The 27,473-nt window shown below is 32.9% G+C and overlaps 1 protein-coding gene across 11 annotated transcripts; it reads right to left on the bottom strand.

Annotated features, from left to right (window-relative positions):
* Positions 1-336: 336 nt before the first annotated feature.
* LOC130893465 (protein strawberry notch-like) lies at positions 337-27,471 on the bottom strand. 11 transcript variants are annotated; one of them, XM_057799630.1, is made up of 21 exons: positions 27,352-27,402; positions 27,210-27,294; positions 26,634-26,760; positions 23,783-23,971; positions 21,643-21,816; positions 15,741-15,901; positions 13,957-14,224; positions 12,619-13,029; positions 10,418-10,648; positions 10,027-10,256; positions 9,776-9,923; positions 9,036-9,188; positions 8,338-8,634; positions 7,159-7,503; positions 6,836-7,037; positions 6,215-6,550; positions 5,719-5,783; positions 4,333-4,509; positions 3,961-4,172; positions 2,694-2,964; positions 337-2,166 (listed from the first exon to the last, which is right to left on the bottom strand). In XM_057799630.1, the coding sequence occupies exons 3-21, from the start codon at positions 26,704-26,706 to the stop codon at positions 2,075-2,077; spliced, it is 4,035 nt and encodes a 1,344-aa protein (XP_057655613.1). In that variant the 5' UTR covers positions 26,707-26,760; positions 27,210-27,294; positions 27,352-27,402; the 3' UTR covers positions 337-2,074. The 11 variants fall into 11 exon arrangements, with proteins under 11 accessions (XP_057655613.1, XP_057655612.1, XP_057655610.1 ...); XM_057799629.1 differs by lacking the exon at positions 27,210-27,294 and having other exon boundaries at positions 21,664-21,816; positions 26,634-26,715; positions 27,352-27,471; XM_057799627.1 differs by lacking the exon at positions 27,210-27,294 and having other exon boundaries at positions 26,634-26,715; positions 27,352-27,448.
* Positions 27,472-27,473: the final 2 nt, after the last annotated feature.

The raw sequence follows: 27,473 nt of genomic DNA, 5'->3' as shown, positions 1-27,473 counted from the left end.
TCACAGGAGCTTTTAAAGCAATTTGGTTGGCCCCATACAGCCCGGACTTATACTCCAGCGATTGTTATCGTTTCTTCAAGCTAAAGGAACACTTAGATTTCAAACGCTTCAAAAGTCCGACGAATAGAGGGCACACTTTTTCGACTTAAGAATACAAAATCTAAAGTACCGTCTTTAAAAGTGTGTTTGGTACAACCCTCGTACTTTAGATTAAATGTAAAATGTGGATTAATAATACTTAATACAACAAACTAGCTGACAATAATAATCACTCGTAATTATGTGAGAAATACAACGAAGATCTTAATATAAAGGATGTGCAAAAAAAGCCGTTAATACGATGATATTTTTACTGTGAACACAATATTATACAATGATTTTTTTTTAAATAAATTCTTTTAAAAAAAAGACAAAGTCTTCCCTCTCAAAGTAGCTAACAAAAAAAATTATACAAAAAAATACATAATAAAATCCTAATTGTCATATAAATACATACCTAAATATAACTATTTCACATATTTTTTTCCAAACAATAATAGGCGTTTTTAACACACTACTTTCAAAATATAAGGTAAAACCACAAGATGACGGGAACCAAATTATTGCGAGATGTTAATTAATATATACAAATAATTTGAAACAAGACGATCAAGTTACGCAATAGGTGGAGACATCCAAGGTCCGGAAATAATGTTCAATAGTCATTTCTTTAAATAATAATGTGATGATAGAGTTATAAAACTACTGAATATGTTTTTTTTCCAAGAAATCTCTCACTGTACTCGTATATATAAATATACTCAAAAAACTGCCATATGTCTTGAATGCTCAAAGGTATCAAAACGTTTCCTATTAATTATCCAAACCATAAAAAGGCCTGGATAACTTTTGATTCATTTGGAGATTTGCAGGCCGTGAATAAGGGTATCAACAACTTTGAGGTTTTCTAAAGAAAGTTGTACAATATGTTCTTAAATATAGAGAAAATGATAAAAACATACTCCAGACCATGATATTTGATAAGATGAGAATGTATCTGAAGCTAGGAGCCTACAAGAAGACGTAGATATCAGTTGCAGCCTTTGCAGAATGCAACAAAATAATTACCACCTGTAGGAATGACCAAAGCAGGCTTTCCAGGATTCCGTTTCAATAGACTCATTTTAGAAGAGCTCAATAATGTTGAAATCTTCTCTTTGGACATAGAAAAAGAAGTAAAAGAAGATTGTGAAGAGACTTTAGAATTTTTACGTAAGTATTTTGAAATGTCAAATGTTGATGATTCTAGTATTCATTCCATCAAGGAACCAGGTTTCATCAATTAGCCATTACTTCAGTGTATTGTTATTATTTATTTTTATAAAAGAAAATATATACCGACACTTTAGTCAAAACATCAAAAATACGAATGTCTATTAACATTTCCACCTCTATAAATAAAATAACGATAAATTTCGACTTCTATACAACTATAATTTTAACCTGTCTAATTGGAAAACCGGATAAATGAAAATTTCTTCAAATGGGTACCCTGAGATTGAAAATAACTAGATTTCACTGTATAATGGATTCATAACAAATCATGAACAATTTAAACAATATTGAAAGAATTTGTTAAACAGCACAGGGGCTAATTAAAAAAAATGAAAACTAAACGACACAATTGTGTATAAAATGACATGAAATTTTGTATATTAAAACTTATTGAGCTTCTGTGAAACCAGTTGAAAAATATGTATTGACATTATTATTTAGATTCAATTAAAATAGATATTTATTTTGGTAAAATGAAATAGATTGATACAATATCCTCGTTTGTTTAAAATAAAAAATAATATGTTGGTTCCTGTCTCTTCGTGACATTCAAAATAACTTCACACTTGACTACAATGCAACTCGTTTTTTAAGAGTGCGTAAAATACTATTTTTGCCCTGTATCTGTTTCCTAAAACTTCACATTTGATGTTACAAATCACTAAATTTACAAATATTTATACCGAAAAAAAATTAATTTGCGACATCAACTGTTAAAACTAAAAATGTGATTTTAAACTTCACTTGACGTTCAGTCTATTTAATCTTCGAATGTTTTCTCTTCTGTCTTTTCTGCGTCAGACGAAAGGGCTTTTATTAAATCGTCTACACAATTTTTCGGAACAAGCGTACCTGGAAAATTGAAAAAACATTTCATTTTAAATATACTCTGTGACATTAAAAGTGTTACACCAATAAGGAATAATTTAAGGACCTTGAGTTTTTGATTATGTGATTTCCTTATACCAAAAATGAAACGATATATTTACAAACTACCGAACACACCGTTAACACTACCACTACACCAATAACACTTACTGAAGGTAAACTAAACAGTGTGTTTTGCCAAGTTCTTCTGACACTTGAGATGAGATGGCATATGTACAGGAAGCACATTTGTGGTTGGGTTTGTTCTGCGCAGTAGCCTTCCAGGCTGCTTCTTGTGAAATATCCTCCGGGAATTTTAATCTCCAATAGAGGTTTATCCAATTTGTAAATGATAACATTTGCAAGAAAAATTATTAATGTGTACCCAGAAACTATTGCAGTCTTCCTTCCGAACGATTGAAAAGATTCATACGGTATTTTATTCAATTTAAAAAGGAAAGGAAAATATATGGAAATGAAAAAGGATAATACAGAAAAAATGCACAACCTACCAACAATTTTAACGTCATCTTTGGTCCTCAATCGAATAACTTGCATTTTATTTTGAGATCCAGTTTTACTGGCAAGCACCCCTTCCACTCTACTCCATACTGATAGTACTGAACCGGAAACTACATTGTAAGTTCGTCTTCTCAATCCTACTTCGCAATCGTGACCGACTGAAACGTTTCGACAATTCCCTCGCCAATATGCATGAGAACAAGTATTTACAGAAGCGTCATATTGCTGAGACCAGGACTTTTCTGCTTCAGCTGATTCCACCTGGAATTAACGATAATGAATTAAAAATTGTTTGAGTTTATTTTTCACTATTTAGACACCCAAGATTAATGATCTATTTTTCTATCAGATTTTTAAAAATGTGAATGAAACTAGTTTTACCAAATACTTTTTCAAGAATTTTCAAGAACGTACTAATAAAGCTCAGTCTCTTCTACAACTTCTAAATAAACACATCATTAAACTTCTGTGAAGGTGGAAGAGGAACATTATAAATAAAAAAAATAGAAGTTTTTAGTAACATAAAGAAAATACTAAATACCAAGTATATTATTCTACTGGGTATGATACTGGTTTGAATGTATGCTTGACGAATTCGTTTAAAGCTATAGAGGGTTTCTGGTTCAATTAACCTCATATTAACTCTATTAAAACCAGTTTATGTAGAAAAAGAACAACTCTTGCTCAGTGGATATCTCCAAAAAGTTCTACTGGATCCAAAAAATATTTGGAACTAAATAAAAACAAGCTACATCTTATCATTATATTCCTTTCGGGACTTAGGAAACACCCAGCCTAGCAGAAACTAACGAGTGCAGATTCTTTGGGGAGGAAGATGAAACTCCTATTTTCCGAGATCTATAATAGTCTTAACAGTAAGTATAAGCAAAAAATGTTTGGAGATAGGAGCTTGCACGAGTGAAGACCTAAGATCATTGAAGCCAGAACAGATGAATTTGTTGTAACTCCGGAACTGGAAAGCGAGCACTAGTTGGTGACGAGAACAGCTTTGCCGAGAGACTTTTAGGTTGCAGTATATATCTAGGTTGCAACCTATCGCCTGAGCATTGCACAAATACGAAATAACTATATTTAAAAAAAAGTTTTTGAAAGACAAAACTTAACATTCGCATGTTTAAGAAAAAATATTTTAGCTCCAATTTTGACATGACAGTTAGAAGATCCAACTCTATACCACAGCCTCTAGTGACAAATTCAAACACTCAACATTATAGAAAACGGCGATGAAATACTAACCTTTTTATATTTCTTTTCCAATTCCGACAAGCTTTCTTGTCTGAACTGTAAACCGGTATTAGGTCGATAAACTGAAAATAACTGATCTTTCTTGCTTTCCTTTTTACCTTCTTTTTTTCCTTTAGTACTACCGCCCCCGCCACCTGTATCCACTGTAACGGCCAGTATGGCAGTTGTTTTACCGTTACGGACTTGATGTGATAACCAGAAACCTACAAGCGTAAATGTTAAATGAGTATTTGAATGATAGCGAAGTGATTCTTCTCATAGACCTAATTGCATTTTGAAGTGTCAACATCTTTAGAGAGTTTTCTATTGAAACTACAATACTGACCAACCAAAAACATTCTGCATAATTAACAATGCACCAACCTTCATATTCGCCTACAAGGTCAGCAAATTTTTCTAAAGCTTCCGGCCATGACATGCCCCGTTCCACATGTACAGTATGAAGTTCCGTAGGAGCTGTACCTGTTGCATGTTTACGTAGGAACGTTACCGTCCGCACCCTTTTCACTACTTCCCCTCCAGCGCCAAGATCCAGAATTCCTGCAAAAAAAAAAAACAATAAGTCTTGTGACACAATACGAATGTCGTTACTAAAAATCAACTCGTATCTTTAATTAACTTGAATCCTATATTATTATAATAGCGAATTGTCAAAATAAAAATAAAAAACTTTTTTATTCAAAAAGAATTCCAGCGTTAGGAAGACCAGTATGCAACATATCAATAGATGAAAGTCAATCATCCAATGTAAGTTTAACAAACAGAAGAATTTTCAAAAATTGAAGATAGAAGCTATGTTAATGTTACTGTTTTTTCAAAATAGGAATACCCTCAAGTAGTACTACCAAACGAAAAACTCACATAATCAAAGGACACACAACAACTGCGTTTCGCGGTTATACCCACGCATTGGCTTGCTGTTCATGGACAGTGGACTAGTTTATGGAGAAGCCACATAACTAGGGAGTACCGAAGGGGGTCATTCTAAGAGGAAAAAATATCCCCAAAGCGGCTAAGATCACCATATTCCAAGCAAGTAAAAGATAATGAATATCACTGAACTCGATCTCAATATGGAGAGTCCGATATTTCAACGTAGGGAATAATTAACTCTAAGAAGAATGCCTTACATTTGGAATCGATCACATAGCAACAGGTTTAAGGTAATACCAGTATGGGACCTGAAGTCAGCAAAAAGAAGAGGACAAAATGGAAACAAATTTCAACAACTTAAACTAAACAAATAGATTGGCACCATGCATAAGGGACATCAGCCATTTTAGCGAGACTATCCAAAAAATATTAACCAGCAATCGTGTTAATTCAAGAGTCGTGGGTACATTAAACAGTTGTTCAAAAAGAATCTAAGGTTCCTATAAGGAACAAAATCAAAAATTCACAACTCAAGATATTATTCAGATACTGGTACAAGCAAACATAGATAATTGCTGAAATGATATCGCAATGGCTATAGCTTATTTCCCAGCGAATAGGTCAGAAGTGGGGGGCAGCTAATACGATGTTGAAAGATATTGGGAAGAACACAATGAAAGTACAGGGAAGTACAAATACAAACAATAGAGTTGTTTATATATTATAATACCAGTGTTAGTGAATATGTAAAAGAATTAAAGCTTTGATGAAATATATATTGAAGCCTTCCCATGAATAAATCCGTTCAGTAGACTTTGAGTTTATCGCGAGCAGACAATTTATATGTATAAGTATGTACATAAAAGTTCAACTTACCTAAATCAAATCTACCAGATCTCTTAGCGGATGTTATAATAGCGGCTAGTGTATCGGTAAAATATCTAAAAAGTAAATGATTCATTACAATTGTTTGGAAATATATCATTATTAAAACAACTTTCCCATTAGCTTGTTTACAAAATATGAATTGTTTAGTTTAAAGGAATACAGGGAGCAAAATCGGGTGTACACTGGCCAAAAAATCGGTCACACACCTCTTTAATTTTCGATCGGAGTCTTGTTATCGGTGTTGAAACGTAGTGTCCTCAGCTACGTTGATAAACATCTCTTTAACGATCTCTACTTGACATTATTTTTTTAAAAAATTGAGGTTCTCATGGAATTGTTACTCTTTATATTCAAACATTAACCAATTTAATGTTGAATCAATCCATATAATATAATGTATTTGAATACAAAGTTATAAAGTAAATATTATGAGAGTGTATGTGATAAAAATTAATGTATTTGAGGTAATAAAATTTGAACTTACTTAAACAACCTATTCTGTAAGTCTACGGGCATACCCAAAATGCGATTGAGGAACTTTGACATATTATTGTAATCCTTATCCAAGGATAAAACTCCGGGCATATTTTCGCTATTTACAATCATTCCTACTCCTATCAACGCCGCGGCAATATCTTTGAAGAAATCGCCTTTGTAGTCTCGCGGAGGTGGAACTACTGGTTGTTCATATCCCATTATAGCTTTCATTATTGCTTCCAAGGCGGAACGACCATATTTGTTGTCGATGTTAAATTGGCTAAGATCGCGGGTTTCTGTTGCGCGACGATCTCCGTGGGTTAGGGCTCCCAGACTTTCTAACCTGAAGCAAAAAAGTAGTTAATGAATAATATATAATAAGATATGAAATATATAAGACTTTAAACTACTTAAAAGAAGTATCGTACGCTTTTGGAGAGCTCTTTTGATACATTTTTTGGCGGATCGATTCGCGTTTTCTTTTTACTTATATTTACCATAGAATGACGGGTTTTTTACCTTTATTCACTCTTCTGTGTCTCACATAAGCAAATCTAATTCTGCTAGGAAATATCTACCATCTTTTTAATAACCGAATCTTATTATTAGAAATATATGAATAATTCACCTTTTTGCCACAATCGAAGCAAACCTTCTCTCCCCCGCCAAATCAGAAATTAGGAAAATATATTCTGGAGCATTCACTTGATTACTCCTATGAGTCCTTCCGAACTGTTGGATAGCTCTATCCGCAGACCAAGGTAATTCTAAAGTTATATGTACCCTCCGTCTCTGGTTTTTCACTCGCCTATCGCTTTGAAGTGATATACCTATAACAATAACACTCAAATTATTTTTCTAAATATTTAGTTTCTTAATTTATCACTAAACGTTATATAACAAAGTCCTCCCTAGTTTTGCATGTCTGTTATTTGATATTGAGCTACATACCACTTGACGCAGCTTCTGAAATGATTGCAACATCCTTTTCGCCATCCATAAACCGTTGCTTTTCAGTCAAATTTAATGTTTCCAATGGAACGTCGTTTTCTGACCTACTCTCGTACTGTATACCACCATCTTCAGTTGAAACAACCCTTCCTTTACGACCTGTCATTTCGGCAACATTTTCCGGTCCTCCTAATTCATCTATTAGTTGATCTAAGGTGTTGGGCGGAAGTTTTTCTCCTAATCTCTCAATAGCTGTTAGAAGTTCCTCTTTCATACAACAGGCGCGTTCAATCGCGTCCATTGGAGGAGCGGTAAAACTACTGCTACCGTTCGATTTGCTAGCTACTGAAAAAATACATTCATCTACAATTTAAATGACAATCATCTATAATAATCAAACCGAAAATACAGCAGTACTGCTAGCAAGAGGAAAGAAAAAGGCCTTTGAGGATACCTGACTTCATCGCCCCCGGTGAAACAAAAACCTGAAAGCCCTGAACCGGAAAAGCAGGAATCCAGCCAAAATAGATTTACACTAGGAAGTCTTTAGACACATCAGAGCCGAGAACACCAGATGGGATGGCCTGGAGATCCTTTTACAGCTAGACTGATAAGAACTATTCAGGTACCCACAGGCTATACCCGGTTTCATGGTAAAATTTCTCGAAATTGAATGAGAAAACCTTAAGGTTAAGGTTAACTTACTTCCCTAAAGATGATGGAAGCATCGGACTACAGGGAAGCATATAAGTCGCTGCATATCAGATTTTACTGGACACTGATATTTTTTAGCCCATATTAATGTCCAGGTCCTGATATTATTTACCCTGCTCTCCTACAAAGATCTGGTATTGCCCCTGGTTAAATTACTAGTCTAGCCCTTGGTTATGTACCTTACGCCTGAAGAGAAACCCTTACCGTAGGGCGTTCGCCCGATAAGCTTAACATTCTTCATTCTGAGACACTTGTGGATAGATAAATAAGGGAAGAGCTTCAAAAGTAAAACCTCGTAAAGGGCAATCGGCATTGAGCACGAGGTATATCTTGTTCGAGGCTAAGAGATTTGCTAGTGACGGCCCTATTGTGGTAAAGACGGTAATGTGAATAAGTTATATTTATTAATATCAAAGAATGAAGGAAACAAAAATTCAATTAGTTGTGGCACATGTTTCAACAAACCTTTAGTTGTCTTACGGCTCAACATTAATGACAATTTATCTTGTGGTGATATCTTCTTTTTAGGGGGTTTCTTTTGTTTCTTTCCTTTTTTCTTTCTATTCCAAGGATCGTCATCGGAATCGCTGCCCGATTGGAATGGATTAAAATCACTACTAACGTTCGAATCGGAATGTTCTTCTGATATTTCACTTTCCACTTCGGACATTTCAAAATCTGAACCATCGCTTTTGATTGAGTCTTCCGTGTCTGACGTCGACCATTTGTTACGTTTAACTGCCCTAGCCGCTGCTTGTCGAACTAAAAATATTTGTTTTGTAGAATATATTTTATTAAGAGAAATAAATTTGCCTTTCACAATGTCTTTAAATATTCACTCGGTATCTCGTAAAGTATTTTACAACAAAATGAAGTCAAATTAAATCGAAAATACTTCAAAACGTCCATAATCTTCACGCGAAACTTACAACTGTTTTTCTACAAACATCATATTTAATCACGAGGTTTGGAGACCCTAATACTACCAAATAAATGAATGGAAATATTTGTAAATAAAATTATACACTGCGATCTCTAAAACTGATTGCTTCAAAAAGTTAAGATTCTCGATTCTAGAAGTTATATAGAAGATAGATAATTTTAATTCAACCATATACCAAGCAATCTCATCCCATATAACTATGTTAACAGTGAAGACATACCCGGTTTACGTTTGCTGGATGAACTATGACCTTCATCGTTTCCATTTGAAATTGAAATTTTTTTTGCAGAAAGAGGTTCGATGCCCAAAAGCTTTTGAATACGATTCCTGTCGGGAGCAGGAAAGTGTTTTTCCACCAGTGTTTGAAATACACCTAAAACAAAAATTTTTATTATTTGAAACGTTGATTTAATGAATTCCATTTATGATTGGAAAAAATATAATTTCATTTTAAAAATATTGTATATTTATATTTAATCGTGATATAAACATCGGAGATAATTCCGAAATACCGATGCTGGTATAAAATAATGATGAAGATATAAATTATTATTAATTACGCATTTTGTGAATTGAACATCGATGAAACAGATACATGTCAAGAAATTGGGATGGGGGCTTCCCTTTCTTGTAATGTTTCAGATGTTATTTCTAAAATTGCACAAAACGTACCCAAATGTTGAATATACCGACATGTTATTAACCTTTGGCGAGTATTTTTGAAACTTATACGCGTTATCAAACTGAAAGAAAAGAAGAAAGTTTCATTTTAAATTTAGTTAATCAAAATCCAATGGTTAGCGAAAGGAATGTGGTAAGAAAAACGAATATGTCTTCTTCAAGTACTGGAAAGATAATTAAGAGAAATAGCAGCTTCATCCTTATCATTACCGACAAGCCCAAGAGCTTTTGTGAGACGATCTATCGATTAGATAGAATTAAATTAAAATTTTTTTTTACCTTTAGCCGTGGAAACAAAGTCTGTTAATTCACCATCATCCCTTTCTAGTTGCTCCAAAGTTCTGGCTTCTCCAGTGCTCTGCAAACCAATTACCACACATTTTCCCATTTTTATAGCTTCGTGAGCAACTGCTACCGCGTGTGGTACCTAAAATACGTCAATATAGAAAATATTATTTCATTTTATTATCATATCATATATTTGAAAATTGAGGAGAAAAGTAATGAGTTGATTTAAAATTTATACCAACCTTAGCTGCTATACAAAGATATTTGAAGAATCTTTGATGCGAAGACCAAAATTGTCCCCACATTGTCTTACGCATACGGTTTTCTGCATCAACCAATTCCGCTGCTTCGTGAAATTTTTGCATTGCTTCGACCCATAATTTTACACTCGCGTCATAAACTTTTTCGAAATCTTTTGATAACGGAACTTCTTCAATTTTGAAAGCTACACCATGAAAACTCAACTGTCTCGCTGAAATAAACAAAATTTATAGTCTCCAAGTATATGCAACAAAATTTATATAGATAGAAATTAAGATAAGGTGATGATAAATGAAGTGATTTGAAGAAAAAGAATGTCATATAGAAACTTGAATAAATTTGTTCTAAATGCATAGTGTATATAATAATTACCTATATACATTCCTCTTAATTTCATATCCATAGCCACAATTTCCATAGCTCCAACGCCTCTCTTTTCCACGGCCGATATAAAATCTGCGAATTCTTTGAAAGGCGTTCCTTCGCCCCATAGTCCCAATCTCACCATATAGGCCATATTTCGAGGTTCGGAAGCTCCAGTAGCCGAAGCATAAATAACTCTTGCTAATGGAAGTTTGTTTTGTAATTCAAGTACAGTCAATCCTACAAAATCATATTTATTTATTACAACACTTATACAATATATAACAATTAAAATAACATATCTATCTTTTAATATAATTCACTGTAACTGCAGAGGAAATTTAATTAATGTACTTAAAGTCTAGATCAACAACACCTTATTTTGAAGGGAAGCCACAGCAGTTGTCAAAATAAAAAACGATTAACAAACCTACCACTCCAAAACTGGCTGCTGGATTTCTAGATTCAACACTATTATTTCAACTAATAAATTCTCTATATGAGAGTAAAGAAAGTTCCAGTGGTTTTAGTTTGTTTTATGAGAAAAAACGAGGGTGAAATGAGTCTTGTAAATGATTTAGACAGCTCACAAACTAGTTTTATGTGCATATAATAAATCGTTTTCTTTAGACTATTGTCAAGTTAAAACTTCGATACTTGAATAGTTTTGTGGCAAAACTTTTGTACTGATTGTATAAAAAGTCTAAAAAATTGTTTTGGCAGATTTTTTCATGAACCTTTTGCCAAATGCAATCCATCCATTCAAAATTTTGTGTCGATATTGCAAATCATTTCAGAAATCATGATTGGCTTGGACCCAATTTAATCAATTTAAACTAAACTAAACAATTAAGAAATCCAATGGTCCTGTTCCGCTTGTTTTTTATCATAACTATTTGAATTTACGATAATTCATTTTTTATTCATTTCAAGTTGCTTGCTCAAAAATTTGAGAGCCAAAAAATCTTTGTAATTCTAGCAATAAAACAAATATTTGATCCAGGTTAGAGGAGAGGCAGTGGAACAATGCAAACTCCACAAGTATCATTATATAAAGATCAACAGTGTCACTAATCAACCGTGTCTCAATGATTGAATGGATTCACAATTACAAAGCAGGTGTCGTCCAGATAACTCGGTGGCTTCTATATAAGTATTATCGGTAACCTTTACCATGTTCCGCAGATGTTCATCAATTTCTTTAGTTCTTATGAACTAATTGATTATAAATATAATTGAAATATCTTGGTAGCTAGCTAGCTGGGGAATGAAGGAATGTTTCTAGTCCAATTATTTACTCTCTTGTCAGCTGACCTACTAATTTACAGCCGTGTACTCCAGAATAACCAGGTACCCAGACAAGATTAAAATGGGCGAATTAAATGATATCTTGCATAACCAGACTAAATTTGACTGTACCAATGGGAAGTAAATATATGTAGGGCTGCTTTGGTGTCAGATATCAGAACCATCTACAAGGTTAGGACCTTGTCGATGGTTGTTTTTCTCGCTCCAGAATTGTAATTGCGACAAACTTCTCTTTAGCAATAAAATAAATAAGTTTAGATTTAGATTAGAAAAGAGAGGGTGAGATACTGTAAACTCTGCAAGTATCATTACATAAAGACCTACAGTTCAACCCTGCACTTAACATTCTTACAGCAGTGTCTTAATAAATTGACATATGTCTTTCCTCTTCCCAGATGATAGCTGAAGCCCATCAGTTATAATCTATTGATTGATAGAGCTAATCTGGTCGAGTAGAAGATATATATTTTGGTCTACATTTGTCTTTCAATCATTACTGGATCTATTTTTTTCTTTTACTCCTATTATGTATCTGCCATCGCTGGGAAATGACAAAATGACTCTGGTCCAATTAAAGTAGTTATTCATTCGCAATTTGGTCTGCCAATTAATTGCTTTGCACTTCAAAGTGACAGGTAGACAGACAAGATTAAAATGATCATTTAGTTTAGGGAGACTTGTGTGACATCTTGCATTACCAGATCAATTTTGACTGTACCAAGAGAAGTAAAGATTATGTAGGTCTGCTTTGGTGTCAGATATCAGAACCATCGAAAACGTATGAGCCTTGTTATTATTTCATTTATTTTTTTTTAATAATATTGAGAAAGTAACTAAAATTCCTAATCCAAAGAAACAGAAATATAAAATATATTAATGACAATATGATAATAAGTAATTACCAGTTTTAGTGGGTTTTGAGGATCCCACAGGACACAAATTCTTTGCCCTGTGACATTCGTCAAAAATAATAAGTCCGTCGAAATCCGAACCGCACCATTGCAACAATTGTTTTAATCTCGATTTGTATTTTCCACCGGCCGAATTACTTTCGCCAATCAAGGCCGAATAAGTGCTGAAAACTACACCTTTTTTCACATTGCCGTTAGTACTAGAATTAATTTTGGCATATTTGAGTTTGTTCAAAGGATGAACATCTATCTTTCCAGCTCCGATGTCCCTTAAATCCCTTTCGGCGTCGTATTTCAAGTCATTAGATACTGATACCCAAATAGCTTTCTTACGACCTTTCAAATAATTTTCGTAGATAATACCCGCAATCGTACGTCCTTTTCCTACTCCAGCTCCGTCACCTGTAAAACAATTGATTCTTTATATATAAAAATTAACAAACTAACACTAATATTTTTCTATTTTTAATAGATAAAATAAATGAATTGGAGTTCAAACAGTCTTACGACGTTGTTCGATACCTAATTGCCACTTTTTCCTGCCGTTTCAGATCTTATCCATGATAATCTTGGTCTTCCTATCTTTCTATGGTGAAATTTTTGGAACCACTGGTGATATTCATACTGAACACACTGTTTACACCACCACTCACAAGTACACTGAGTCTCTGAAGACGATAACTTGGTTATCGAAACGCGCATCAGACAGTGTAATTGTGAGTGTTGGTGTGTTCAGTAATCCTCTCTTTCTGTTCTCCTGTGGAGTGCACTTCATTATTTTGTGTCGATCACGCCATGTGACCTTACATATAAAAATACTTAATACAGGTAGACATATCTTAGAACAAATTCCCTTAATAAAACGATATGACTGACCGATATCTTAATAGCATACATTTGAATTTATCCTCTGCGATATACCTGTTTTTGGGAAAAACCAAAAACCTTCTCTTTGTTCTATATTTTTCCACAATTCCGAACGTCTCGCCTGGGTTCGTGATCTCACGAAGCAAGGAAATACATGGAAACAAATAATTTATATCTGCAAACGATGGTCCAGAATATAATTCACACATAGAGGAATTTATTTTTATCTTACAGAAGCTTGGGACGCTATCTGGCCCTGTAATAAAGAAGTCCTGAAAAATGTTCTGGCAGTCATTAGAGCCTTTAAACGATCAAGGTCAATCAATCAGTCTTGAATTTCTAATAAAACAATTGAGTTTATTCTAGGCATGCTCTCAGTTTACTGGATGTTCGAATTGAAGAAGTATTGAATTCATATATTTTCCTAAACCTTAAATTGAAATATTGGGAAAATTACTATACCTATCAAAAACCCAGCTCGAGATTTATTTGGTAGAATATGAGAATGTGCTTGCGAGGCGTACGTTATACTTTCTAACTGCAAAGCAGACAAATGTCCTCTATTTATCGTTTCTTCCGGTATTGATAATTCGTACCATACATCAGCTGGAGCTACACTTGATAAGGAAGCTGTCTCTACAACCGGATCCGGATGTTTCCTGCCTAACTTCAATTTTGAAGGCATATAGTCGGCGTACGTTTCCGCTACTCCCAATTCTTCGTCATCTACCTATCATGAAAAATATAAACTACAATTAATGAAAATAAACATATTAATTTGAAAACTGTTTCAATTTTGTCATTTGTATAACAAGCAAGTAAAAAATTTTTTCAAACGAATTTTAATTGTTGATTTCAACTTCTGTTTTTATATAAAAATTGAAATGAACAGAAATAATTGATAATCATTTTGAAAAATTTTCAAGTAAACGATATTTTTTTAATAATTACTTCTCGAGCTTTTAGTACTACATTTAAACGTCTTTAAATTTTAGATTTTTTGAAAAGTCGTTTTGTTCTGTCTTCAAAATATGTAGACTCCTCTCAAATGAGGCTATTTCTCTATTTTTTTGTCCTAAAGTACGAAGCTAGTTCAAAGTATAGTGTCGTTGCCCTTTATTATGCAAGGCTGGTTCCTCATTACCTGGTATACCCTGATGGTCTGTAGCCGCATTAGGATTACGTTGTTTCTGTTAGCCATTGCTTTTAGAGTTTATTTACATTCCCACGCTAGCTTGGACGTACTTTCTGCTTGGTATGGTCTAAAAATGCCCAAATCAACACGATCTCCTATACCACAGAAATGCATTTCGAGCTTGAGGAAGATCTTTATTGACCCATCATGCCCGGTCAGTGCTTTGCAATTTATCGATACTACAATCCCTAGATGACCTAAGGTCTGAGCTGTTGTTTGTCCAGTTTTTGACCACCAAACAAGCGATGATATACTACCCAGTATACCATTTCAAACTCAAGTCCCCAGGTCTTGACAGCAAGCTTACAACGAGTCCAAGCAGCCGCAGTGGCATTCTAAACTGTCAACTATGAAGTCAACAATATTATAACTATTATTACTAATGGGGGAGTCCTTGTTGATCCTAATTCATTTGCAGTCCCCTTGCCCTAACTTGTGGAGACTCCGGCGTCTCTGGTTTTAAAACAAAATTCTTCCACAAGGTCATGATTTTACTCCGAGTGCTTGTAAAAGCTTGACAGTTGCAGGGGATTTCCGTCGTCCAATCTTATGAATGTTTTGGTCTTTCTGCTACCCTACCTCTTTGTTTTTTTTTCATTCCCACAACATGAGGTATCCTATCCTTTTAACGGATCCCGTTAAAAGTCCCGTATGTCCAAGAATCCACAGCAGATCTACTGACTTTCCGTCAGCAAATTCAATGAGTGTCTTGGAGCATTCCAGAATGACATTTGATTCTGTTGCCGTATTCAGTAAGCTGGATCGTGCTACGTATGTCCACTAGCTCGGTCTGCACTACAGAACGTACCTCCCAGTATATGAATGGGACACCAATTACATCATCTAAAGCTAAAAGCTCTAGTTAACCTCATTTTTGTCACGTTTCTCGCTGCTTGAATTGAAAGAAAATTCTTTTACATTACTGAAATGGGTGAAATCAAAAAATTTTCCCAGAGAGATCTTCTAGTAGCATACAGTTAAAATATTTTCTTGTACTAAAAACATCATTTTAAAACAAAAAAATATTTATTTATATCCAAAATAAATTTACCTCTTCTTCTTCTTGTTGAGGCATAGGTTTACTGTCCATCTGATTCATCCACATGGATTGAACAGCCTTGTTGCTGAGCGGACCACCCCATGGAGGGATATTGCCACCCGGATAAAACATTGAGAAATATCCAGGATTAAAATAAGGGTTTAGCATCTCCACTAAAAGAAACAAATGTAATTCATCAAATTATTTGAGTTGAAAAAGATTAAAAGTTATCATTATATCAACATAATTCAATAAGTTTCGGGTATGGCAGTTCCAGCGCCATATCATTTTTTACAGTCCGGATCGAACTATTAATGACTTTGAGACGCTATATGGTATATATAGTTTGGAAATTTGAATAAAATTTGGATTTTGGCTTTATCTGGTAAAGCCCGGTACTTATTGAGTTTTGATTTTACCACATTAACTACATACGCAAGCAGAAGCTTCATACTAATAAGCTGTTTTATGATTTGATGACTTTATACTGCACACACTCTTTATATCAACAAAATAATAACAGAAAATGATAAAATATCTTCTTGAATTTGATCGCATCACCAACTGTCGAGAGAAAATGGAATTATAACAGAATATTGGGTTATTACAGTGGTTTGTTTGAGACAGTGTGACCACGTGAGAGTGACCCAAACTCGCCTCAAAATCTTTTCAATGGCTCAATAGTATGAATATATTATGATGTGACGTGGGTAACATTAACGAATGTATATCACAGGGTAAAAAACAGATGGATAAATCTCCACTTGGAACACGGAATAGAGGTCGACCACAGAAGAGGTGGAATGACAATCTAGAGCCTGGATGAGGAAAGATAGATATCAAAGGAGGAACAGGCGTTAAACCCATTATGGAATAAAAAAAAGAAATTAATAAAACAGTACAATATCACTTGGTCATTAATATTTTAAATAAAATATATGTTGGCCAGGGACTGCATTTACTCAAATTTATGAACACTTGTGATAATTTATTGTTTACAGATTCCATATATCACTTATCAATCAGTACTTGGAACCTTAAGGCTTATTAGTCCCACTACCTGCTAGTTCTAATTCCTTTTTTGCCTGTTATGTCTATGTACGACAATTTCAAATTGTAAGGGGATGAAATGGCATTGCAATTCATTTACAATAATATAGAGTTGACTTCACTCAAAACACTTTATGCCAAAATCATCAAAGTAATCTCCTTCAATCATTCCAACGCTTCTCTAACTTCTCTTTGTATTTTGCCTCAAAATAAGGCTTCAGTTTCAGCAATTGCTTCTTTATTTGAGTTGAGTTTTTTTACGGTGAGAATTTTTTTGAAGTCAGTAGTCACTAGGGGGCCAGATCTAGACTGTACAGTGGATGAGTAACCAATTCGTTCAGTTTAACTAACGTTTCCCTCAATTTTTGAATCGCTGCTTTGTCTTGGTGAAATAGTTGTTTTTTCTTCGAAATATGAGGCCACTTTTCCTTGATTTTTGAATTCTAACGATCCAACAACTCTATGTAGTATTCGTTATTGATTGTCTTTCCATTTTGGAGATTTTGAATGGCTGTCATTTTTTTTTAATGAATTTGACAGTTGGTACTTCATAAACGTCATATGGATATGACAATCTGTGTGTCAGTCACACGACTTCTTGAGTGTGATGTAATATTTTACATATATATCTGTGAGGGAGTTTGAGCGTTGGGGCTTTCGAAATGTGTGGAAAAATAAATTTAAAAGGATATCAGTATTATAAATAATACTTGGGTGACTATTCAAGATAACCCTCGCATATTTGGTGTTGGCAAACACTAAATTAAACTACTGTTTTTGCTGTGAAAATATATTTCATGCAACATGCAAATTTGCCAGTGTAAATAGAAATGGCTTCTTTCCTTCAACATTTGTTTTATCAATATATCATTTAAGATACTTTGTTATCATGTCTTGTACACTATACACACCAATTAAATTATCGTCTTCGGAGAATGAAGGTAAACTGTTTACTTTCAGTCTCTGAAGATGGTAACTTGGTTATCGAAACGCTCGTCAGACAGTGTTGGTGTAGTGGTAGTATAAACATTGTGTTCGGTATGAACATCACCAACGGTTCCAAAAATTCCAACTTACTTAGTTGACAGACAAGAATGTCAATACAAAATTTGTACACCTAAATGGAATGGATTGTTATGAATCATTTAGAGCAATAGCAAAATAAAAATAGAGTAAAACTTCCAAGAGGTTAGGAATTCTTTAGTGGAGTGTTTAATTTACATTAAAGTAAAATCAAAATGTCCTCTGCAGTGATAATAAGATATTTGAGGAACTGCATCAAATGATTAAACAGATTTTTCTTGTTGCAAACAAGCTTACGATACCACAGAGATGACACAACATGGTGAAACTGACTTTGAATAGAACTGAGATTAAAGAAAAGTTATCAGAAAGCTTCCAATTATAAAATGGACTAAAGCAGGGGGCCCCTTATACACGTTAAGTCTATAGTAGACTGGAAAAAGAATCAAAAAGATTTGACCTCAGGGTGAATGAAAATGTATCGACAAAAGAAGAATGAAAAACATACCTTGAAGAACGGAAAACAAGGAATATCATTTTGAAAAGTTGACTATATATGTGTGCTGATGATGAGACGAAAAAGTTAAAAAATCGGATAGCGAAAAGTAGTAGAATTAAAATCATATAAAAATAAATTGCAGCATTATGTATTAAATAACTCCAACATTCTTTGAATAGGGAGTTAATCTACTTAACAGTTTATTATGCGCTTATTGAGTCGCACCTTCCCTTCTGGGGTATGTGTGGTGCGACTCAATTTGAGCGAATCTTCAAACTACTAAACTAAGCTGTCAGATATTTACTCTGACTAAACAGCAGGGATTTCTTTAAAAAATTAAAAATTCTGACTCTTCCTTCCTTATTCATCTTTGTATCCCTTTGCATAATTCGTAAGCACTCCACGTTCAGAATTATTTAAGGGCTCAAATATTTTACAATGCAAAAAAATGCACAATCATTTCCCAATCGAAATCAAATATATAACATCTTTTCCCGCATTTGGCAATAATTTGAAAGTATATTTACTGGAAAATGTCTTTTATTCTGTAAAAGACTTTTATTCTAAGAATAATAATTAATTCGAAGCTTGCTGCACACTAGCTGCACTCTATGGATTTTTTATATTTAATACTAAAATTATTACCTATTTTAGGATCGACATATAATTAATTTTCACATGTACATTTTCAAAAGTAATTTTGTCATTCATTATAATTTTATTGTGTATAATTTATATTTAAATTTTATTTTTGTTTGTTTTTTTAGTTTTTCACAAGCTTTTGCCTACACATTGTAAACAATTTTTTGACAAGAAAGCATTTTTCTTAACGAATGATGTATATAAATCTTGTACATAGGAAAAATAAGAAAGCCAAATCTTCATTTTACTCTGGCACTGCAAAGGTATATAAAGAATATAGTATAGATAACGCATATTAAGGCCCTTCTTATTGAATACCTTTGAATGTTTTCAATACACAAAATTTCAAAATGTATTTGTCACTGGATAATTTATGAAACTAACCTCTAAATTATCTCTCTCAATCTGATAAACAATCTCTTTCGTTTGTATACTGAACACAATATAATTTGATATACAAGAGTCCGTAATATAGAAAACATTCAATAGTTGAAATACTATTTTTTTTAAACGTTCAAGACCAATCAGAAATAATTTCCAATTTTTTCTTAAATACAATAATAATAATAACGAACTCAAAAGATTTACAAGGATTGAAATCACTAGATGCTCATACATCGAATGAATAATCGTAGCACGATCAAGAATAAGGGGAGGATTAGTTAACATAGAACTCTACACTGTAGACAAATGAAAAACCTGCGACAGTACTTCCTCAATAAAACCACTCCATTACACCATTACCCAATCAATAACCAAATTTGACATTATTTATTTTTGGCTATTATCCTTTGACAGAAATTCCTTATTTCTTTGCATAATAATCTTCAATGTTTATCAGTTTTTTTGTAATGAAACCTTTATTTACACTAACACTACACCAACAATCACAATTACACTGTCTGAAGCGCATTTCGATAACAAAGTTATAGTCTTCAGAGACCGATGGACACTTTACTTTCGGTCGATAACTCAGGGTAAAAGTTGGTGGATAAAATTGTACGAGTTTCTATTGCACCACTTATCACAATAATCACAACACTACAAACGCTCAAATAACTAACACTTCACTTTAGATATCACTTCTTTACCGCTCGGATTGCTTGTATTGTTCGTTATTCAGTTGAAAATCTGCCCAACTACTGAAAGTTTGCAATAATTCCAAGATATTTTAGAAACCTCTTCATCCAGCATCATTTAGAACAAAAATGAAGCCCCAAACCATCTTTTACAGTTTCCACTACATCAAATTATCACCGGCGCTGGTATGGCGTGCAACTGTGTACCTGTCACATAAGTTTCCATTACATTAAATTAAAACCGGCACTGATAAATAGAGTGCAACTGTGTACCTGTTACATTAGCTTCCATTACATTAAATTAAAATCGGCGCTGATAGATGGCGTGCAACTGAGTACCTGTCACATTATAGTTTTCATTCCATTAAATTACAACCGGCGCGCGGTTGTCTACCCGTCGCACTATGTGAAGAAATTAAAATTCAAATTTACACGAATATTTTAATTAAGAAATTTGAGTTTTCTGGCGAATCGGAGATTATCTTAAATGGTGAGATAAATTGATAAAATCGATATTAGTGCAAATAAAAATACAAACAGAATTGGGGAAGGTCATACAAAAATGCCTGAGCAGGAATTGTAACAAATCAATTTTTTTTTTGGAGAAAACTCTCAATAGAATTTTGTCAAAAAAAATTCTGTAACTCTGTACATGCTAATGTTTCGAATGGAGATATCTGGTTTTTTACAAGATGGTGCGCCTATTCATTTAAAAACTGTAAGTATCTCGATGCTATATTTTTTGATGAATAGGTAGAAGGAGACCAACTGATTGACCATCGAAATCCCTAGATCTCAAACCTTTGGAATTCTTTTTATAAAGGTACTTGAAAAGCAAAGTTTTCAACACCAAACCGGAAAATGTTAAGAAGCTAAAAAACAAATAAAAAATTAATTAAGATTAATTTTATATTTAGAAATTTGTAAAACAAACTCCAATCGTATTTAGGATACTGTTAAATAGTAAATGGAAAACATTTCATTGATTAAAATAATTATTTGATTACTTGTTTTTCATTATTTTCCAATTAGCTAGAAGTGGAACTTCGGTGGGACGAATACGACCAACCTGAATACCTTCGCTAGGAAAAAAACTCAATCTCAAGCTCATCAAACTATACGGGTAAGCCTTTGAGTGGGAATTATCTGATAGTAAACTCCTCTGAAACAACCACAAAAAGGAGACAACCTCTAACACCACAAACTTCGTAGGAAAAAATTTGAGTTGTAACTAACTGTGGATGTACACGGTAATAGTGCGTTCAATAATCACATATGAGGCAATGGTCTAGGACACTAGAACTATTCTTTTCATTACTAGAATTAATCTCCCGATAACATGCCAAATGGTTGCACTAGAAGTGATTCTAAATCTTCCACAAATTTCCTTCCCAAATAAAAAAAAAATTGTAAAACACACTGACAAAATGGAGCACTGAAAACAAATCTAATGACCTTGCACAATTTTCACAATATCTTCAATCCAGTTTTTTTTCAAATCTCAATATTATGTACTGAAGGAAATTTTGAGTATTTTTAAAGGGCCAAAATCTTGCGTTATATACAGTAGTATTCTTTAAAAAGAAAAAGAATATAAATCAAGGTCTAATACGACACTCACAGCTCCTTAGATAGGACTTACTCTGCTGCAGAAATTGTGCAGCGTTGAAGCCCGGCGCTGCTCCTGTGCCAGAAGCTTGCGGCGGAAATAACGAGCCGACGTTCATCGGGTTCCCCAAACTGTTGAGCATACTCGCCATGGCGGCTACGCTGCTCATCCCGTATGGGGAACCCACTGTAAAATATAATTAACAAATTAATACAAATACATAAAGTTAAAATTTACCCCATTTACACTTTTTTTAAATATATTTAAAAACATGCACAAAATGTTTAAACTTCAGGAATTCTCTATATACTCTAAAATTATCTAATGACTACCTATAAAAAGATACCATAGAATTTTTTTTTAAGGATAAAAGTCAACTATGTAGGGTGTTTCAAAAAAAGTGGCACCGTCTCTAGGATATGTAGAAAACTAATTGGGGTAACTTTGGAAGTTGATACATCCCATTGATTTTTTTATATCTGACTCTCACTGAACTTTAGAAACCAGAAAGACTATGGCCATGAACTTATTGATCAAAAAACGATTTTTGCTTTCTTGGGAGCGCGTTTCTAGGATGATATCCATTGTTTAGAGTTTATTTTTGTCTCTAGGGTAAATTTCCTTTACTGTGACATATCGGTGATTTGAACCCCATATCACCATTAAGCAATCATTCCAAGGGATGAAGCATCATTAAGATAATATTTACTTAACTTCTACTCGATTTCTTCAATTGTTTTTCCACGTAGTAATTTGTTCAAACGAAATGAAATATTCAAGTAAAAATGTAGGAAAAAATATGAGATAGAATAAGGAAAATGACGAGGAAAACCTCAATAATCTGTAAAAGGAAATTTTGATTGGTTAGGGCGTATCAATAGGAATGAGTCAATAAGGAAAAATTATGAAAATAATAAAGGTTAGTCAAGTCAAATAAAATAAGGACATACTAAAATGATAAAGGATTGTGAAGATACAGAAAATAGGACCAAATAAAGGAAGAGATCTGGTGGAAATTGTAGTTTGGATTACGTCTAAGGATAAAGCACTATTAAGATAATATTTACGTAGCTTTTCCTCGATTTCCTTAATTGTTGTAGTAATTGGATCAAATGAAATGAATCATTCAAGAAAATAAGAAAAAATATGAAATAGAATAAGACACAAACACATAATGAAAATGACGAGAGAAAACTCTATTAAATATAACAGAGTATGAAACAGTTTAAGGGGAATGAGTCAACGACAGATGTAAGTAAATCAAGCCAGGGCCAGATTAAGATTTATAAGACCCGGGGCTATGATATCAATACGTTAGATTTGTAGTATCAAAACATCAAAAAATGTTTTCCAAATGATAGGACCTTCTCGGACCCTCAAGTCACTAGCTTAATCCGGCCCGGAGTCAAGCAATAATATAGAGAAAAACCAAGAAACAATGTATGGAGCTGATAGAGAAAACATGGCGAAACAAAGGGAAATTACTAGTGGAATTTGAAGTACTTGCCATGGACAGAAAAACGTGGAAAACATTAGTGGAATAGTACACGGAGTCTCGATCATGAAAAGACATGAGAATAAGATTAAATCAAAGATTGATAAACATAATAAGTTATGGATAAACAAAATGACCACATTTCACTTTATAATATTGGTTAATTCGAAGATTTTCAATAAATTTGCACATATATTACAGAAATCTAAAATAAATAACACGAGAAATGTTTAAAACTTTAATAGTTAAAAAGCAGTAGTCATTTTCGGGATCTAAACATGAACCATAACACAAAGTCAAAGAAATTAGATACAGAACAGGATTAGAAATATTACATATAACAAGATGGTTTGGACATGTTACAAGATAAAAGGGTTAGAAAAATATACAAAGCAAAAACAATAAGAAAGCCTAATAAAAGCATTGAATGGTACGACAGAACAAAATAAACGGATTGGAAGAGGAGTAGATAGAAAATGATAGGGGGTATACTCTGGAGAATTGATATTAAATCTCAACTAGCTTAGGATTAACTAATTGAAGCTATTTGTTTTTAATAGCAGACCCCCATGACATTTGTAACAGTGTCATAATAAATTTTTTATTGAAATAACAAGTCTATCCTTAAAAAATCCAATTTGTGGACAAAATACTCACTCGCTGGTGTTCTCATCATATCAAATGTACTAGGGTGTACATTCTGAGGCATTTTTGGGAAGGCATTCGTTGGCATTTGACCCATTTTCATCAGATCGGGTTTGAACTCTTCTTTAAAAATATCTTGTTTTAGCTGTTTTTCTCTAGAGTCCAACATAGTAGCTGCTGAAGCCAAATCTTTTCCTCCTCCTATAGCAAAAATTCAAAACAAATTACAAATATTGGAATTTTATTTTATGGCAACATACTTCTATGTATCCCAATGTATTTTGGATAAGATTTACTTATCTTGATGATTGTATGATATATCAGTGCTTTCGAATAAATTTCAGTCCTACATTTCAACATTTATTATTTTTACTTTTTACTCATACCTCCACTAATATTTTATTATTTCAAACCTACTTAAATTGAACATTGTTTAACAACATACATACAATGGAAATTATTTTTTTTAAATTTACATCAATTATAAATATTAGCTTACGGATTTGTTAGACTAATCCACTAAGTCAATTATGTAATACTAGCTAGGGGTACCCGGTTTTGCTCAGGGAGATGATTTGATTACATGTATTAATTGAAACAAAATGATGAACATTAAAAAATAGTTTTTTCATTTACCAAATTTATTTACAATCTCTTTCTGAGTGGAACAATAATTAAATCGTAGGTGATGACTTACAGTTTTTCCTCCTAATTCTCTAGTTTATGCAGAAATTAGTTAAAATTTCAACAATTGATATAGAAGGCATTACATAATTAACATTTCCTAGTTAATTTAAAATAAAATATGCTGAAATCTAAAAGTAAACAAACAGAACATTATTCAACTAAAGCTTCTAATCCAGAATATGTTAGCAATGCCGTATAGAGTAGATCTTTTGAGTCTACTTAAGAAAATAGGTTTTCGGCCAGCTACAAAGGTGTGACTGAAATATTTAATTGTAATTTCCACTGGTAACTCTCAATTTCTTCTTTAATCTAGAGAACTTGTAGATCCCTTACAATGTTAAGGGACTCATAGCATGGAGCATTTATTATTGTCCTCAGAATCTTCCTCTTTTTTTATTCGATATAGTTGTGATTTTCCTCCAATTATCTGATGTAGTTGTTTAATCCCACCCTGTTCTCTTTTTGTAAAAAGGTATTTCTTTCATGAAAGTCTCCTGTCCAAGATACTTGGATTCCTTCTTTTGTGGAATTTCATGTTTGTTTATTGTGACAGTTTCCAAGTCAGTTTGAAAAGGTCAAATGGACGGAATAAGACTCATTAACTTGGATTTCCCATATTTTTAACCATTGCTGTAGCCTGTTGAGATTTGTTTGAACAATTTGTGATGCAATTTGAAGGTCTTGGTCTGGAGCTAGTGAAGCAAGTGTCATCGGCATATGTTGCACTAAGTTGTGGGTAGATTGGCTGTGTGTATCCCAAAACGCTACCTTGGGAAACATCAGCATTGATTAGACGTATCATTGAGTATTTATCTTGATTCTTAACCATCTTCAAAGTAGGATTTGAGGATGAGGAAATAATTATATGCAAGAAATTTATTTATTTTGTAAAATAAATTCAAATACCAGATTTTTTCGAAGGCCTGACTTTTATCTAGAAAAATCGGTGCTTTTTATCTTCCAGATCTTGCATTATTTTGATTGTTATCCTGAGTACTTGTTCAATAATAACATATTTCTCCTGGAATCTGAATTGATGCTTTAGAATGACTTGCTTTTCATTAAGAATTGGTTTTATTCTGATTCTTAAAAATATGAGGTACACATATAATTGCCTAAAATAAAATTGATCCACCCAGTACGCGTTCGTTTGGGGTAGGATAAATCTAGAGATAATAGTTAACAATAACATAGAGAGACATTATTTTATTTGATTTACTGAAAAATAAAGACAGTTAGAATAGCTCAGTTTTTAAATAATTAATGTTATAGGAAAAATTGTCAATATGTTAAATTTTACTTAGTAGCTAGCATTGCTACCACTTTGAAATACATCTTCCCACTCTTCTGCAATAGTCACAATAATGGAAGGTTTCTGCGGACAGACTTTTAACTGTGATCCTTTTTAAAAATGTGATAAAGGTCTTGATTTCTGACTGGTCATTCGATAACAATAATTTTCACTTCTCTCACGACTAATAAAAAATAGGAATTGTAATTACATTCAGTTGAGTGTACCAGGAAGATATATTTCAAAACTTGGGGTTTGGGTTATATAAGGTGTCAACAACTTGTAAATAAAATGATCTCGAGAAACCACGAGTTATTTAAACTAAAAGCGATATAATAATTAAGTCTAATCAAGATGATATTATATCACTTAGTATCAGTTAAATGTGGATGATCTTGCCCAAAATGGAGTCACAAATGAAATTCAAAATATGCTGTTGTTGAACTGTAAATGATGTTAGCTAAAAAAATATGTATTATTAAAATAAGCTCGATATTTGTATTTCTCACAACAGTGGTTGGAATCAAAAAATATATGAATATTGAACTTATCAAGTTATAATTCCACCTCTTAAATTTTTGGCTAAGGGCTAGCATTTTTCTCTAAATATTTAACGATATTTTTGAATCATATTATGTCAATAAACACATGCAAAAACATCAAAATTGCCATCATTCATTCATTTTTTTATTATTTTACTGTAAGTATTGAAAAACAGTTTTACTCTTATCATGAAATTATTTCTAAAAATCCCGATAATTACTTATGTGAATCACCGAACTTTGATAACATAGTAAAGTGTACTTGCCTTTTTTGTAACAAGTTAAAAATTTTAAATGTATATTAGTCAAGTGATAGATACTTATTTTTAGATATTGAGCTTACCTGGAACTTCAATCTTATCAGGATCTTCATCTTCCCCAAAATCACTATCTGACATATTTTCCTCATCAGTCATCTTTTTGGACTAGCAAGAACAAACAGTAACAGTATTGTAAATCTTATGTTATTTCTGTAATACAAATATCATGATGTTAAGTAATCTACAAAGCAATTAAATATTATAGCAGCCACTTTTTCAGGGTATTCATTTAACCATTTATAATGCAAAGAAGGAATTACCTCACTCTATATGTATAGATTGAGAAGTTATAGGGAATTAGCAAATAATCAGGGCATAATTTTTTAGTTTAAGACAAACATGGCGTTAACCAACGCCCTAAATCACCTACATAAGTAAAATAAGCTCTAATAGAAATTTGAAGCCTGAAATTTAAGTGCAAGTTCGAGATCGTATAGGTTAACAATATTTTTTTTTACTTTTTGGTTATGAATTTATAATGCCACTAAAGCAAGAAAAAAATAAAAAAATATTAAATCAATAATAATAAATTACATTTTCTCTTTCTTAAAAAGCAATGCAAACCTAAATCAAAATAGAAAAATGCAAAATAAACATACCGTGCCAATAAAAAAGAGTCTAGGAAAAATGACAATATTTTTTTTCGTTCACAAGCAAGCAGAAAGTCTGTAAAGCAACTAATTCCTTAAAAACAGAATAGCTTTATATTCTAAGTTTTCACTGATACTAAAATTAACTTACAACTTTTTTAGATCGCGGCATTGTTTGTTTTAAAAAAGATCACACGGTAATAATAAGTAACACTAGTACGCCATTCGACATCCCAAAATGTACTAACGCTTGCCAACATTGATTTCTGGGGA

The sequence above is a fragment of the Diorhabda carinulata genome, chromosome 4 (assembly GCF_026250575.1).
Source record: "Diorhabda carinulata isolate Delta chromosome 4, icDioCari1.1, whole genome shotgun sequence".
NCBI lineage: Eukaryota > Metazoa > Arthropoda > Insecta > Coleoptera > Chrysomelidae > Diorhabda > Diorhabda carinulata.
The sequence above is the reverse complement of the archived record's forward strand: the minus strand, read 5'-3'. Positions and strand labels throughout refer to the sequence as shown.